Source organism: Catharus ustulatus, chromosome 3, assembly GCF_009819885.2.
Source record: "Catharus ustulatus isolate bCatUst1 chromosome 3, bCatUst1.pri.v2, whole genome shotgun sequence".
In the NCBI taxonomy this organism is placed as follows: Eukaryota; Metazoa; Chordata; class Aves; order Passeriformes; family Turdidae; genus Catharus; species Catharus ustulatus.
Window position 1 is genome coordinate 67,448,345 of NC_046223.1, and position 16,861 is coordinate 67,465,205.

General features: G+C 40.4%; 1 protein-coding gene across 1 annotated transcript in view; it reads left to right on the forward strand.

Moving 5' to 3' along the window:
* The window catches only part of LOC116993885 (mannosyl-oligosaccharide 1,2-alpha-mannosidase IA), a 144,765-nt gene that overhangs the window by 71,540 nt on the left and 56,364 nt on the right, over window positions 1-16,861 (forward strand). The window contains exon 5 of the mRNA XM_033055065.1: window positions 11,029-11,123. Within this exon, the coding sequence (XP_032910956.1) occupies window positions 11,029-11,123 (95 nt within the window). The remainder of the gene's footprint in view (window positions 1-11,028; window positions 11,124-16,861) is intronic.

Sequence of the window (16,861 nt, forward strand, 5' to 3'; positions counted from 1 at the left end):
TACACATCAAACTATGGGCAGTGGAATGTGGAATTGCCTATGCATGAAGAGGAGCATACGGTCTCTGGCAAAGGACATTAGAGCAGTGCAAATTAGCTCATTAGGCTTTCTGCATTTAATGAAGACTGTTTAAAGCCTGGAATTCTGGAATTCTGTGCCTAAAATCATGGCTTATTTTTAAAACTTCAGTATTCAAACTTGTCAGTCTGAATTATCATTGTACTTTGTTCCTTGTGCTAATCCTTTCATAGCCTGCATTACATGTAGTTCACTAGTTGTTAGTTGTCCTTATTGTTGCTAGCTTTACAAGTTTACTGCTTGCTTCATTCTAAATCAAACCACGAGATTCTTGAGTTGCAGTGTCTACTGAAGATACAGCTTGGATTATTTTCACTTAGGCCTATACTATGATAATGCCCTGTCCATGTCCTAATGCCAAAATATACATATAACATTTATATTAAACATCAAGCAGAAACTGAAACCCAAGAGGTTTCCTTTGAACATCAGGAAACATGCTTTTACTGTAAAGATGGCTGGGTACTGCAGTGATTTGCAGTGATTGCCCAGAGAGACTGGGGAGTCCTAGTCCTTGGAGATATTCAAAAGCTATCCATACAAATTCCTGTTCCTGGGCAACAGGCTCAGGGTGGCCCTGCTTGAGCAGCACAGTTGGACCAGATTGTGGACCAGAAAAGGTATAAAACTCTTAGAAAGTTGTGTGAAAGCAAATCTTAGGATGGAGAAATGTAAGAATGCTGAAGATGTAAGGACAAGAAACAATAGGCTCAGGTTTCCTAGCAGCTGGTTCAAGGGAAATTGCAGAATATGTGAGACCCTGAGTCTTGGACCTTTTTGTCCAAGGACTTTTTTGATTCAAACTGATGAGAGTAATTTCATTAAGCTGTTGTTCTGGTTTTGGAGTAAAATATTAAAGTGAGTAAATGAAGTTAGGAAAAAATTAATGGAAAAATGAATAAAGTAGGCACCCTTGGTATCCTGTTCATATTGTTATACTTGTATCTTTGATAACCATAATTTAAAACTCTTGCCATTAATGCCTGGAAGAAACTTGCAAGTGTCACATAACATTGGCTGAAACGAACAGCTCCCCATTTGCTGCTGAGTTACCATTAAAATGAAAATAGAATTCCCTTTATGTACAGAGTGAATTTAGCCTTTTCCGTGCCTGCCACCATGGTCTAGGAGTGTAGTTTAGAGTGAAGACATCAATCTAAATCACTTAATGGTATTGGAATTAAAATATACAGTCAAATTTACAAGCCTAGGAATGAATCTTCTGAAAGCATTTTATGCTGCATTGAGGATGTAATTATTGATTCCCCATGCAGTTTATTAGGCTCCTCCACCCCACCCCCTGCTTTCACACAGATGATGTTGCAAATCACCTTTCAATGGTCACCTGCTTGAAAGGAAAGTTTCATATGCAAAGTGCTGTTCTTTGTTTAGTCTTGATAGCTTGCAAGATATAAAATGAGGCAGCTATTTAAATTTGTTGTTACAGCATTTGAGCTGGGTGCACTAGATTAAATAAAAAGAAAATTAGGAAGCAGATGCTTGTGGCTTAACAGAACTGAGCTAAAAGATACTCTTCGTTACTGCTGGATATGAGTAATTTTACTAAGGCAGCTGTTCCCTAATCAGGAAAAACACCGACCTCTTAAGATGACATCCAGATGTTTTCTGTATCACTTCACAATATAATGAGTTTCCATTTTATATGCTGTGCTTTTAATTTCAGTCGCATTCACTTACATCCAATATACTTTCAAATACATGTATCATCTTCCTGAACTGTGGAAGACCTGACTATGTGACATTTTCTGCAATCTTGACATCCTTGCCTGGTGTCAGTCTACAAGTTACCTCTAGGACTGGCAGTGCCTCTCACCAGCATCCAAACATATGAATATTGGATTTTCCACAGGGCTTGTTTTGTTTGGGACAGAGGGACCTTGGGAAAGAGTTTTTCAGTTCTAGTGTCTAGAGTTGTATGGTGTCTCTTACAGGGCATACCATAGTATTAATTCAAATGGTGCGAATAAATCCTGTTCCTCTTATGTGGATATTATGTAAAAACAGAGGTTTCAAACTTCCACTAGATGTGGGCTCAGTCCTCCATCATGGCTGTTGACACTTTTAATGCCTGCTAGCTTACCATCTGTCCTTGCTTGAAACAAATGTTTTATTTGACTGGAGACCTGCAGTCCCAGACTTTCTATTGCTGATAGAACACAAAGTTGGCATCCCAAATCAATCTTTGACTCTGATGTGATGACACTGAGCTGTTTCATAATTTATGTTTTTAGAGTGATGTGGTATTTCAGAGTCTTAAGATTTGAGCACAGTTTTTGCAGGTGTGAGTCTTGTTACCTGTATTTGGGACCTCAGGAGCTGGTTGCCAGTGCTCAGTTAATCCGTACGTGCGTGGTAAATCCGGCTCACTGCTCTTTGTGCATGCTGCTTATCGCACCTCTTGAAAAATTAAAGCTGCCCTGAGTCTGGGGTGAGGAATTCTCAAAGGCTTTTGTAAATAACAAATTCCTTTTGTTATTACAGGCAATCATTGCAGTTTGTTTATTGCATTCATCACCGCCTTTTCTTGAATTACTGCAGCAGGGGTATTATTAAATGGTTGGTTCATAAGCTTTCGAGTGCTAGTGGGCTGTAACTAAGCTTCTAATTGTTCAAGTACACATAAGCTTTAAAAAATCTTATGCTTTTTTGACATACGTAGATAAATGAGCAGTTGCTTTTTCTCCTGTGTTCTAAAAGTTCTTCCTCTTATATAGTGCTTGGAGTTTGTCTGTGTAAGCAATCCTAAATACACAGGAATAGTGTAAAAAAAAGTACAGTAAATTCACGAATACAAGCCGCACTGAGTATAAGCCACATCTCTGGGTGTTGGCAAATATTTCGGTTTTTGTCCATAAATAAGCCGCACCCGAATATAAGCCGCTCTGTCGTTCGCAGCGAGGACCCGCGTGCAATTAGTAACAGAACCGCGGGAGGGCGGGGTTTACTGGCTGAGCTAAGGCTGTGCAGGCTCGGCCCGCTAGGGGCTGCTGACGGGGCCAGGTGGCCCAGCCCGGTGCTGCCGCTCGGGACCGGCCGCCGCTGCCACTGGGCTCGGTCACCCCGGGTCGGCGCTGCCCCGCGGTGGCAGGCAGGGACGGAGCTTCCCCCGCTCCTACGGCAGCGGTGGCGGGCAGGGACGGAGCTTTCCCGCACCCGTGGCGCCGGCGGCGGGCGCGGACAAAGCACCCCGCCTCCTCCCTGACCCGCGGCAATGGCTGCGCGGGGCTCCCGTCGGCTCCCCGAGACGCGGCAATGGCAGCTCGCGCTTCCCCCCCCCTCCCCAGGCCGTGGTAATGGCGGCGCGCACCTCCCCCCCCCCCCGACCCGCGGCAATGACTGCACAGGGCCCCCGTCGGCTCCCCGAGCCGTGGCAATGGCGGCGCCCCCCTCCCCGGGCCGCGGCACTGGCGGCGCAGGGCCACCGTCGGCTCCCCGAGCCGCGGCAATGGTGGCGCCCCCCCCCCCGTCCTCCCCAGGCCGCGGCAATGGCGGCGCCCCCCCACCCGTCCTCCCCTGGGCTGTGGCAGAGGAGGGAAGAGAGCTCTCCCACCTCTCTCCCCGCCCCCCATGCTGCCTGCAGGGAGCCAGGGCAACACAGTAACACTGTAACAATCGCGGAATGCCGGCTTTTACTGGCAGGTGCTTGGCTCGGCGCCCTGGCTGGCACGTCTGGGGTTGTAAATGTCAGAAAATTATTCACATATTAGCCGCCCCCGACTATTAGCCGCACTTCCGGGTTTCCACCAAAATTTTTGTCAAATTACTGCGGCTTGTATTCGTGAAATTACTGTAACTAAATATAGCAGGAACAAAGTTTTCCTATATGATTGGTTTTTTTGTAATTCTGCAGTCATCTAGCGATTCCTGTCTTCATTTTAAATTTTTTTAAGTGCAAGTGAGATATGGAAAACTTACTGTTCATTACTATTTCTTTGGTTTATGGCTTGTACTCTTTTTTGACAGTTTGTACCATTTAATTCTGGCCTAAAATAAGATTTTCACACAGTATATCTACTTAAAAATTCTTTAGTTAGAAAATAACTGAAGTAATTACATACGTTAGCTACTGCTGATAACTTTAGGGGATTTGTGCTTTTTGCTGTGTGCATTTGAATGAAATCTGGAAATCTCTCACTAATCTGGTTACTTCCATTCGATTAAGTTCTCTACAGTTTTTTTCCACAGAGGGGATACTCTTCATTTTGCTATGTGACTTATTTGATACAGCAGTCAACTAGAAAAGAAAATTAATTTTCTTGCTACCAGTGAAACCATAACAAAAAAAAGACTAATTGAATAAAAGAAGGGATTTTAGTAATAGGTTTTTTTTTCTTTTTAAAAAATCTAATCTATTTTATGCAGTAAGCAGGTTTTTTATGTGAACTTTCTTCTATGAGCTGGTGACCAGCATACTGGATTATTCTGGAAAGTGCAGTACAGATCTGAAAGCTTACTCATGTTTGTTATGTTCTCAAGTTGTGAAAGACAGGTGCTGTTCTAGTAGTTTGCAGGTGAGTGGTTGCTCACAGATACCACAAACTGCCTGAATCTCTCCAGTCAGTCATTTGCATATTTCTATGATCACTGTTTTATCAGCTTCGAGATGAGTTGTACAGATGAGCAAATCTGCTTTGGGTTTGATGTTACACTTGCAAACTGGAAAGCCCTCCCAAAACTCAGAATGGTGAAGAGTGGGATGCTGACTGGTGTTAGCATGTGCCATTGTGTTGATCAGCTCTGACTGATCTTTGACTACTGGAGGTGGAGCCACTTGTTTTGAATGCACTGTCTTCCTCTTCTGTATCCTGGTAGGAAAACTTGAGATTGAGTGCAGTAGTGGACTGGAGGTGGGCTTGTGTTGCTGTGGCATTTCACATGCTCAAATCCAGCAAGACCAGGGCTGGCCCAGAGCTAGGAAGTTGGTCTTGAGCACAGTCTGCTTCCTGAGGAAAATGCTCAAAATACTCTCTTGACACTTATGGATCTAGATGTACAAAAATACTTCTACAGCTGTGGAAGTCCTCTTTTGAATGCCGTTTGGCTTCTTCTGTCAGCACTGATGATCACGCTGATGTGACTCATTACAATGCTTGTTTCCAGAAATGTTATTAATTGTCTCCTCACCTTTTAGCACAGAATATTCATAAATTACTTGAACTCAGCTGGAAGTGAGGACTGAATATAATAAAACTCACAGCCACCTGCTAATGTCAAGGTGACAGTAATTGTAAAAGCACTACTTGCTGATGAATTAACGCCAGCATCTGGTTGACTTGTCCAGCTGTCATAAACACTGAAAATGTGTTACAGGAAATGGTTTCAGATAATATGGCAGTTAGGTGTGGTATCATTTGGTATTGCAGGTAGTGGCAGAACTCAGCTTACACTGTCTCAAGTATTCTGTTATGTCAGGTGGAATACCACAATTTTTGTAGCATTTCTAGTCTTTCATTGTAAAAATAAAACAAATGTAAATGCAGCAAAAATCCTGGATTGTCTTTCTGTAAAGAAGTTATTGGAACAAGTTGTTCTGAGAGAGTTCTTTTCTGTTAGCAGATCACTTTGAACCCAAATCAACATTTGTTATGTTGAGAGGATTTCTATTCAGTGTTCTGAAGAGCAGGAAAGCGGCCTGTCCCTGTTAATTTTTCTGCTCTCATTTTCTGCTTTTGCACTGAAATATTCATTCCTTACCCTACTGGGAAAGGCAGTCAGGTACAGGAAAGAAAACAATAAATCTTACTTAGTGACTTGTCAGTTTTTATCTGTAAATATAAAAACAAAAATGAGAAATACTTAATTTGATAGAATTATAAATGTTGAGAAAATATCTTTGTCAATTGAAAAAAAGATTAAAATATAGTATTCCTTCCTTTAGTGTTAAATTTTAACTTCTGATTCCCTTTATATGGAGGACTTCTTAAGGCAGAATTCTGGCTGTTCTTTAATTTATGATGCTGTACCATGTTATGCCTTTTTAAAAATTAGACGTGCCATGTACGCAATTCTAAGATATTTTCCTGTGCTTTCTTTTCTTCCTGATTAGCAATAGCAATTAAAACTACAATGAAGTAATCTGACATTTTCAAAGGGATTTTTCATTCCAGCCAGAGGAAACATTTTTGTTTATCCAGAGGAGATAACATTCTTGCACTGTAATGAAAGCCAGTGCTCACCAGATGACAGGTCTGGTCTTTGCCCTGTGGTTGCATCTTTGCAGAGCCTTGTTTCTCTGTGGGAACACTCTTTTCCCTAATAAGATTTGTTAATGGACGGAAAAGTCTGCGAGATCTGATTGATTGTGACATTGGGTGTTCTAACATGAGCATCACAGTTCTGAATGTATGATTTCTCAGTTAGTTAGTTTGTTTGCTCTTATGAAGATGAAAAGGACTTATATGTATTTAATAAATATTTAAGGCTATCTAATGTGTGAGAAAACAATGTCTGTTCCCTGGCTTGGTGTGTGTTTGTTGCCTATGGAAGGAACAGACCATAATAGGACTGTGTACAGCTGTGAGGTGCATTTCTTTCTTGCCTACCAGTGCTTACTCAAATGTTTTCAAAGAATTGCTGGCCTGGACTAATGGTGGTGGTCTGAAGTGACTTTTGTGTTTGTAAGGGACACAAGATTGGTAACTCAAAGGACAACAAAGGTGCTTCTTAAGCTTATTTAAGTAATTCACAGCCTACTAATATAAACAGAGATTGAAAGTACAGTAACTCTGTATTCTGCATAATCTACTGTGTGATTATAGTGTGTAAGTATCTAATTTGCTTTAGTCAGAATCAGCATTAGACTTTTAAAAAATGTTAGTGACACCTGAGAGTTTAAAAAGAGAATTATCTCACATCCAAAGTTTGACTACCAGGAAAAATTAGGTTAAAGAGAAATTCTTGAGAAAGCATCTCGTATCCTGCCCAACTTTATAGTTTTAAATACTGATCATGTATTTGTGACTGATGTCAATTATAATTTTCTTTCCTGAACTACAGTGCTTCACTTAGAATAATTTTGTTTGTTGTAGTATGTTGTTTAGCTGAGTTAAATATCAGTGCAATTTTTAGTGGCTTCATTGCTTTTTGAAGGTAATCATAGTACTTTGCTGTGAATCCTTAGTTTAAAAGAAGGGATTGATGGCAGCGTGGCTTACTCTGTACACCACCTGGTAAATAAGTTGCCAGGTAAATAACTCCACAGTCCCCCTTCTTTAAAAACTGTGCTGTCTAGATATGCTAGAGCATTGGAAAAAGTGATGGAGGCCTCAGGAGTGCTTTGTAGACTTTCGTATTTGTAGGTAAATATTTAAACTAAGCACGATGTAAGGGGTGGGCTCAGGAATGGGCCTGTGACAGCTTCTCCCAGGTCTGATCCAGTTGGAGCACTTCATGTAAGTAATCTTTCATTACTTCTGGATGAGCATTCGTGAGGAGAAGCCAGGAAAGATCCTTGAGGCTCTAATAATAACCACTGGGAAATTTGCTGTAGATGCCTCTCATTTTTGATGTCTCTCAAGATGCCTATAATTTTTGTTCTCTGTCATTTCTGCCTTTGTTCTCTGCTTCTCAGTTATGGCTGTCATAGTTTGTGCTTACCAAACAATCACTTTACTGGGTGGTAGTGGAGAAGGATCGGGGCTTGGCAAAAGTTGAAATGCAATTCAGAAGAAGAGATAATAATAAGAAGTTCCTATTGTTTATTTACTTTTATTACCCCCAAAAATATCTTACCCAACACAGTATTTATTTCTTGTCCAATACTGTAAGTTTCTGCAGAAATAAAATACAGTGAACATTGTGGATGATGTGCAATAATTACAGCATCTGCTTTTCCTATTATTATTATTATTATTATTATTATTATTATTATTATTATTATTACTAACTGTTAAAGTTGAAAATTGAGAAATAAAGTGGTTCCTTTTTTTACCTTCACCCTTTTACCCTTGCTGGAAGAGTATAATTTTACTGCATGAGGCTACAATTTATTGTCTCAGTCATTCAATGTAGTTGTAGTCTTGTCATTCTTGTCCATGCTGTCTACTTCATAGATAGTAATTTACTAGTCAGTTGTTCAGCCATGTTAAATTAGACCTAGAGATAAAATTAGACTATGTCCATAGCTGATTTTTATTTTTAACTTTGGAAGGGGAAGGAAAATCACCAGCATGCATTAATAATAACCTGTTGAAATTCTCATGTAAACAAGAGGTACCTCAGCACTTGTTTCAAAATTGTAAAAAGATTTAAAAATATTTTAAAATTCTTTTTTCCTAATTGCCTACTATGAAAATTGTTTAGTGAATTGGAAGAGGTGCATTTTGGACAAGAAAGAAGTTAGAATGCCTGGCTTCACTGTGTATTCTAATGTTGGTGTTCAGGGCGCTGGTTTTGTCAGGACTGAATTACCTTTTCCCTTCAATATCCATACGCGGAACAGTACTTACTGCTTTGTATTTCGTGTGTATATTTTATGATAGCCATTGGTGTGGTTTATGTATAAAATAAATGCAGTAGAACTTTAAAATTATGTTAGAGTTGGTAGAAATATTTGAAAGTAAAGAATTATTTGTCTATATCAAATTAAGATGCTGAAATCCCACATTTTTGTCCAGAAGCAATTATTGTAGATCTCGTTCTGAGCTTGCATGTAATCTTCTTAATGAGGAAGGCTTGATACAGCCTGCAAGGTACAGCAGTTACTGAGCCTTGCTGCCTCTGCTGTGGTTAAGTGTGTACATTTTGAAGGGAAGATCTCCTCTTGTCCTTACATAAACATCTAAAAAGAGTAAATATGGCACGTTTAACAACATTCCATAAGATATCTATCTAGCTCCTTTATGTATGGCTGAAGGTGGGGGGTTTATGCTGTGCAGCAGATGCTCCTACAGAATATCAGAGTCCTGGCGTGCCCATGGCTTAGGAGGATGATTGTAGCCACTCTCCTGTCAGTACTTCAGTGTTTCAGGGCAGAGAGGCTGTTGAGTTGATCACATCATATGCTTTGAAAGGCTGAGGGAGGCCTCTCTTGTGTTAAAAGAGCAAAGGGTAGGTTTGCTTCTTCAGCAGACCAAGGTGAAAAACGTGTCTGTGAAACAAAGGAAAGCTTGTGCACTCCGGGTGGGTAACTGTCCCTGCTCCTCCCAAGAAAATCTGCTTAGAGGTGATTATGTTCTGCACCAACCATTTCTGAGTCTTCACCAAGGCTTTAAACCTTGGGAAAACTGAATTATGTGCTGGATAAAGATCACAAATCCATAACTAATTCTAATCAGAATCCACATAATTGGTAAATAGGGAAGTCAGAAATATCATGGATTATGAAGAGATTTCCAAGCAAATTGTTTCCCCTGCTGCTTTGCTTCAAGTTTCTCCCAGCACTCTGATGCAATCTACTCAAGAAAGTTTTCTGACTCCAGACATAATTTGGCTTAAAATTACTTAACGTCCCTCAAAATATATTTTGCTGTAATTCTAAATCTTGGGCTGTTGCCACAGAAATCTTGAGATCTGTATCATATGGAGAGACCGTGGGATGGGATAATCTGGAGCTACTTTATGGCTACATGATTCTTCCAGAGTTTTATATTCACTCCTGATCACATGTTTTTCAATAATAAAAACCTTCCTTCAATGTGGCTTTCAGAAAGTGGTATTTTACAAATTGTATTTTATTTTTGTGGAAAGAAATTTCTTCATTACTTTGTCTTGCCCAGAAAATGTCTTTGTATCTTCACATATACATATATGCATGGCTGCACCACAAGATGCATTAGATGTAAAAACTGATTTCTAATACATAAATAAATATAACTCCATCGTAAATATGCCTGAGGAGAAAAAATGAGTTGAACCATTATTAGAAAGAGAGAACAATGAAGGTGACTTTGCTATTTTGACTACTACACCTGGGATAATCCCTTTCAGTGTTGCGCAAGATCCCAGTGTAATTCCAAGCAAATAGGCCTTGAACATCCACATATTGAAATCACTAAATAGGTTTCTATATTTAAGTTGGAACAATATTGCTTCTAATTAAAAACTCTCTTAGTAGAGCACTCAGTGCACAAACAGTAAGGTTAATGTAACCTGAGCTGAGCTGGCAGTTGAAGGAAAGCAAAATCCTCTTTGTTCCAGCTTTTTAACTATTTACTGTGGGTGTATGGTAAGCATTTGGGGCCTTCCTGCTTCATGTTTTTGAAATGAAAGCTGAAACTCTTTAGATGCTGCATATCAGTTAAGTCTCAATTGGCCACGGGGGTATATTCCAATTTTTTGATTAATTGTGGCACTGACACTGTCTGGGTGTTGCTGAGTCCATAAAGACTGTAGTGCTGCAAAATGTGTGGGGTTTATTTTTGTGGTGATCTGGGGGGTGTTTTTGCCTAAGACTGTGCAGCAGGTTGGCAGCGCAGTAGCCACGTGGTAATGCAACCCAGGGTCCCGCAGCGTGCCCCTGTTAATAAACCTGGCAGAGAGCAAACGTGACTTCCCTGCAGCTGCATCCCCACGCTCCAGGAGGATGTGGTGCTTGGATCAGGGAGCTGCTGGCTAGCCAGCCAGGCTGCAGCAGCATCCTTGGCTCACAGCCCCTTCCCTGAGCACAGGGTACCTGGCAGGGCCAGTCAGGAGTGTGTGACCTGCCCTGCAGTATTGGGTCTGGCCATGCTGGTGGCTGTAGCTCACTGCCAGTCATGCCAGAAGCAGGTCATCTGGGCATTGTCACTGTGTGATCCTGCTTCTCTCCTTGCCAGGTGCAATGGAAAACAGGCTGAGCTGTTTCATTCCTTTGACGTCACTCTGAAGGAGCAGGGATGCTTCATTGTGCTGAGATGGATTGTACCATATGTTCAATAATCATATTAGCTAAGTTAATTTAGTTGAAGCAACAATGCATTTTCCAACACTTGGTTTCTTCTTAACTTTCAGGTTTTCCGAAAAAAGGCAGTGGAGCTTGGAGAGAAATTGCTGCCTGCTTTCAACACTCCCACTGGGATACCTTGGGCACTGCTTAATATCAAGAGGTAAAACTACTGCTTTTTGGTGATTAGAACACATTAAAAAATTATGTTGAATCCATCTTTGCTACAAAACTATTACAATTGCTGCAGTTTTTGTCCTTCTGGTACTACAGTTTAAATTGGGAAATTTAAGTGGATATATGTTTCACAAAGAATACATGCAGAAACAAATTTACTTATTTCAGAACAGTGTGTTTTTGTCAGATGGTATGTTGCTCATCACTCTTCCGGAAGTCCTTTTAGTGTTGTTTTAGGTAGTCTAAGAGCATTAGGACATATGCTACTCTGAGAGTTTTCTAGCCACTTTGTACTCTTATTTTTAAGCCTGTTCTCAAGTGTGGTATAAGCATGTCCTTCATATCAAGAAACAAGAGGAATACCTGCTACAAGAGACTTACTGTTTCGTACCCTCTCCCAAGGAGTGGTTTTGCTTTGGGCAGTCATGGTATGAGGGCAGCTCTGTGTTTGCTGTAGTAGATTCTGGCTTTCCTGAAGCCACTCTTGCCTCCAGTACCTGGCTCCAGACATGTCAGCAATTCTTTGGTCCAACTCAGGACTGCTACCTATGCTGGCAAAGAAAATGGTTTCTCTGCACTGCTTGACTAAGAATATTGAAAATTATGCCTGTGAGGTATATGTGTGTATTTGTAGGGACACTCCAGCTTTCTTCATACTGATAAAAATCTCCAGCATCACTCATCACAAGAAAGTGAATAAGAAAGAATTTCACATATATGTGCATTGGTGATGTGTTTTTTTGAGTCGCTGCCTCCTTGACAGTCAGCATCTTCTGCTGCTCCTTGCTTGCTCTGTATTTATGAGTGCACCTTTTCCCCATAATGGGATGGACATTGATATGTTGCTTGATTGGCTGTGTTTGTTTCTGGCTTCCCAGTAAACTGCTCAGGGCCAGTCCTACAGAAACTCCTGGCAGTCAATCCAGACAGGCTTATCTACCACCTCCCTTTCAAACAGCAGTGTGGTAGAAAGCCAAAAAAACCACATCTGTGTGTGGGAGCACGAGGGAGTTAGTGAATCCTGAACTTTCTCATCATTGAAGGGTCTGGTTAATTGCTGCCTGGTGATGATCCTTGGACTTTGGCTGGTTACTTAAACGTATGCTAATACTTTTTTCACAACAGGCTTTAATAAGTTTGCAGAAGTTCAGTAGTACAACAGCTTGAGGCATGTTGATTATTTGTTTTTAAGCTGTTAGAGAAACTTCTGAATACAAAACCCTAGTACAGTAATTTCACGACCATAAGGCGCACCAGACTATAAGGCGCACCCCCCGGGAGTCGGCAACTTTCGCAAGTTTGTAGATCATATAAGGTGCACCGGACTATAGGGCACACTTTCTTTTTGCAGTGAGGCTCCGCCCCCAGCTCACCCCACGCGGTTGCTGGCCGAGGCCCTGCCTCAACCCGGCAGCCATGGGCCCCCGGGCCTGCCTGTACCTGTCAGGGGCGGTGCCACGGGCCCCCAGGCCCACCTGTACCCGGTGGGGCCAGGGCATGCCCGCTGCCCCTCCGTGCCGCCTCTCTGGGGCCGGGCTATGGCCACCGCCCCTCCATGCCCCCTCCACAGGGCTGAGCTATGCCTGTAGAGGGGCCGTCCAGCCTGCACGGGGCCGGGGGGTGCCTGTGGAGGGGCCATCCCGCCTCCACGGGGCTGGGGCATGCCCGCCTCTACTCCGCCCCGCCTCCACCTGGCAACCGTGGCCCTGCTGGCTCCCTCCACGGCTCACAGCTCTCACTTCCAGGTAGACAAATTTCTGAACTTTGTCCATCAGATAAGGTGCACGGGACTATAAGGCACACTTCCGGGTTTGGGGGAAATTTCAGTCAAAAGGGTGCGCCTTATAGTTGTGAAATTACTGTATATGTTTGTAATTACAAAACAACAATATCTTGCTCTACATAGTATATTTAAGCATGCTTAAAGTATTCAGGTTAAAAATATGTCTTTAATATAGCCCTTATCTAAATCCCTCAACTGTTAATATATCAATGTTCCTTTTGCACATAGTTCAAATTATGTTGTAGACCTTTATGGTTTGTTCCTACCTTCTCAAAACAACTGCTGTGGGGCACTACAAATGTCAGCTGCAGACAGTGCAAGGTGGTAATGCAAAAGGGATTTGTTTCTTACCTGGCACAAAGTGAAAGAGGACTGCTACTGAGGTAACTTGCTTTTCTGGAGCAGAAAAATTGACATGAAATGCTGGGTTCTTGGTTATTCATTCTGAATCCTTGCACATCTGCCTAGCTTTGACCTTCAGTAGATGACTCTTCCATAATACTGTGAGTAAACAAATATGCTGTCATCCAGGCTTAGGAAGTGCTAAGCCACTGAAGCCTGCATACATTGCGGATCTAATATGCCTCATTTCTGATTAGTATTTTATTTTATTTTAGTTTGATTTATGCTTCAAATTGGAAAACACTCACAATAGATTATGGGTGTCAGTGGTTATTTTTAGATTATTATTTCTAGATTAAGAGATGAGCTGAATATTTAACTGCAAATGTTCTTCAGAAAATAGTTGGTTGTCTTTACTCAACCTGTATCATCATAGCCAGACCTGCTCTCTCTTTGCATGCCTCTGTGTGTAAACATATAAATGTGCTTTTGTTTCCTCACATACCAAAGATATTCACCTGAAGGATTATTCTCTTTATCTTTTCCATTGTTTCAGTTCATACTGCTTCTTTCCTCACCACTTAGTGGTCGTGGGATACTTATTGTCTTGCTTGTGGAACTCTTATCAAATATGATAAAAAGTTCATTGTATGATTCTTCAGCTAAAAATACTTGCCAGTTCATAAGTATGTTTGCTTGTGAAACTTCCTTTGATCTCTAAAGTACAATTTAAGTAATTAGATCAGTGGTTTGTAGGGGGATTTCCTTTTCTTTCTGTCTTTCTAAAGTTTCAGTTGCGCTTCCATATTTCTGATGTTGCTTTGTATTTTCAGTTCATTTCAGCATCTGTTTTTCACTTCTGCTTGTGCTGCAAAATTTGAAGTTCCTTCTAGGGCTCACTTGCTTATTTAAGTAAACAGTGTGTTATAGCACTTGTGGACTCTCCTGGCTTAAAACAGGGCTGTAGAGGGAGAAGGGTATAAAGCAGTGGTGAGTTGACAGAAAAGTTTGAGTCTTATTTTATCCTTTGTTTAGATATTTCCCCTTCAGTAGTTCAGTAGTTCTAAAATGCCAACTATATTATTTCTTAAAATACCACTAGTTCATGATCCCTTTTTTCTTCTTCCTAGTAAGCTGTGACAATCTGGCTTCTCCATGTTAAAATCATAATTTGTTTTTCTCTCTATAAACTTTAAATAGTTTGACTGATCAATTGGATTGCTTGTGTATTTCTCTAATTTACCTCTCAGATTTATAGAAATAAAAAAATCTGAAATTAAAACTCACTTAGTGAGTTAAGTAATCTTAACAAATACCCAGTCTTGCATTAAGTTTGCAGGATCAGGTAATGTTTTTAACATATTTATTTATTTTTGCCCCTGTAATTATTAAAGGGGAAGCTGTTTGGGGCTTGTGTTTATGTGGTGATACCCAGCTGTCAAATACAGAAAAGAACCCAGATTGTTGTTATTCTGTTGAATCAGACAGGAATAAACATCTGAGTATAAAAGTCTGTGCTTTTTTTTTTGTTTCCCTTTCAGAGGAAATTTTGTCTTTATGTCACTTTTTTCCCCTTTGAAAGCAGACCTGAATCTGGTTTTTAGTCACTATTTCCAATAATACCACATTACTACTTGCCAGTAAGCAACCCAGAAGAATTACTATATGAAAGAATATATTTTCCATTAAATGTTGGCTCTCTATACATTGACCAGTTGCATGGTTTTAAGGTTATTTATTGTGCCTTGTGTGCTGTGATGTAGCGATACTGTTAGGCATGAAGGCATAAAAAGGCCTGCCTTTTTATGAGGAATCAATGTTGCATATAACCTGTAAGTGCATCTGAAACTTTGAAAAATAGTTATGCCTTGCCTTAATGAAAAAGTTTCAACTAGAGTAAATAATATTTTTATTTCTGGAAACATAACAAACTGGAAATGTTTGGGTTTTTTAAGTCCAGTCTGTTCATGAGTGTTGTTGCGGCTAAGGGGGATACTGTGCCTGTTTCTCTGGCTCACTGACAAACCTAAATTATATAATTGTTTCTGGCTTTAGGGACCATGGGAAGTGTTGTATAGAGGGAAAAGCTGTGAGGTGTAGTTGGAATGGGTCAGAGCGGGAAAGCCTAAGAGAAGTTACAAAAGAGGAGTTTGATTACATGTGACTAATTTGTATTGAAATCAAACTGCAGGAAGTGATAAGATTTACTTTGACATAATTGTAGAATGTTTACTGTGTCTGGTGTCAGTTCAGGATTCTTTGCCTTTACAGTTTAATATTGATTGTACATAGTGGATCTGAGTTGTATTCAATATAACATTTTATGAAGTGAAATAGCAGAGACCTTGCTAAATTGTTTGCACAAAGTAGTTATTCCTAGGTAACTGAGGATGGAAGTGACAGAGCTGCAATATTTATGTCACTGGGATGTTGTCAGTATGATTTTAAAGCAAGGTCTTCTTTTCACTTTCAAAATTACTATTATTTTTTAAATTGCTACATTTTGTACAGCAAAGTTATGCCACAGGTCTCTCCAGGCCTCGAAGTGTTTAGCTTAAACAAGAGTTTTTTGCCACTTCTGAGCCCTTGCAGCCACTATGTAATAGATCAAGAAGATACACCCATAGCACAGTTTCAAACACAGTTTTTTATCTCACACCACTTGCAGAAAAAAAAATGCAACAAAAAATTCACCCATAGTTTGTTTTTTATTTTGAACAACTTTTTACCGCCAGCTAAGATTTCTGTTTTGTGACAGTAGTGCTAAATAGGATGCTTCTCCCCACCCTCTCAGCTTGTCCAGCAGAACCTGCTGCTTTGGAGAAGGGTTATGTGCTAAAATGCTAGTGTTTAGAAGGATGATACACACACAGGTGGTGCTGTCTTAGGGGACATTCACTCTGGTATTTCAGACTGCTGGTGGCAGTGCTTTAGGTTGCAGATATTTAAAGGAGCTTCTCTCTCAGCACTTTCCATGTAGGTGGAAATGTGGCCAATAAGCCAACTACCTTGGAGGTATGAAATGTTGGTCTTGAGACAACGGAATTTGATTGAAAATATTTCAAAGTAATTTCCAATTTCAAAACATCTTTGAGATCTCATGGTCTTCAAAAACTCTTGTGTGTGTGTTACCTCATTAAAAGAGCTCTGGTGTTCTTAAGGAAAGAATTCAGCATATAACAGAATGGTTCTTTTTGAGTTCTGTGACATCTTGAAACATCATAATCAATGCATTTAAGAATACAGTAATTTCACGATTATAAGCCATACCATTTTGACTAAAACTTTGGTATGAACCCGGAAGTGCTGCTTATAATCAGGTGCGGCTTATAATTGTGAAATTACTGTACATGCCTTTATAGTTTGTAAGGAGTTTTAATGCATTGAGAAAGTTTGAGAATATAAAAAGGGATCCAAACATGTATATTCCATAAGCCTTTTTGACAGTTTGATTCTCCCACTTAGACTGTCAGAAATGTCTGAAATTAGATGGATTATTGCATTATTTTGCAAAATTTCTGTGCGATGCTATATTCTTTAACAGAATTAACAGTTCATACTTTTATTTGTCCAAGTGACTCCAGAAGCACATTCTTGCA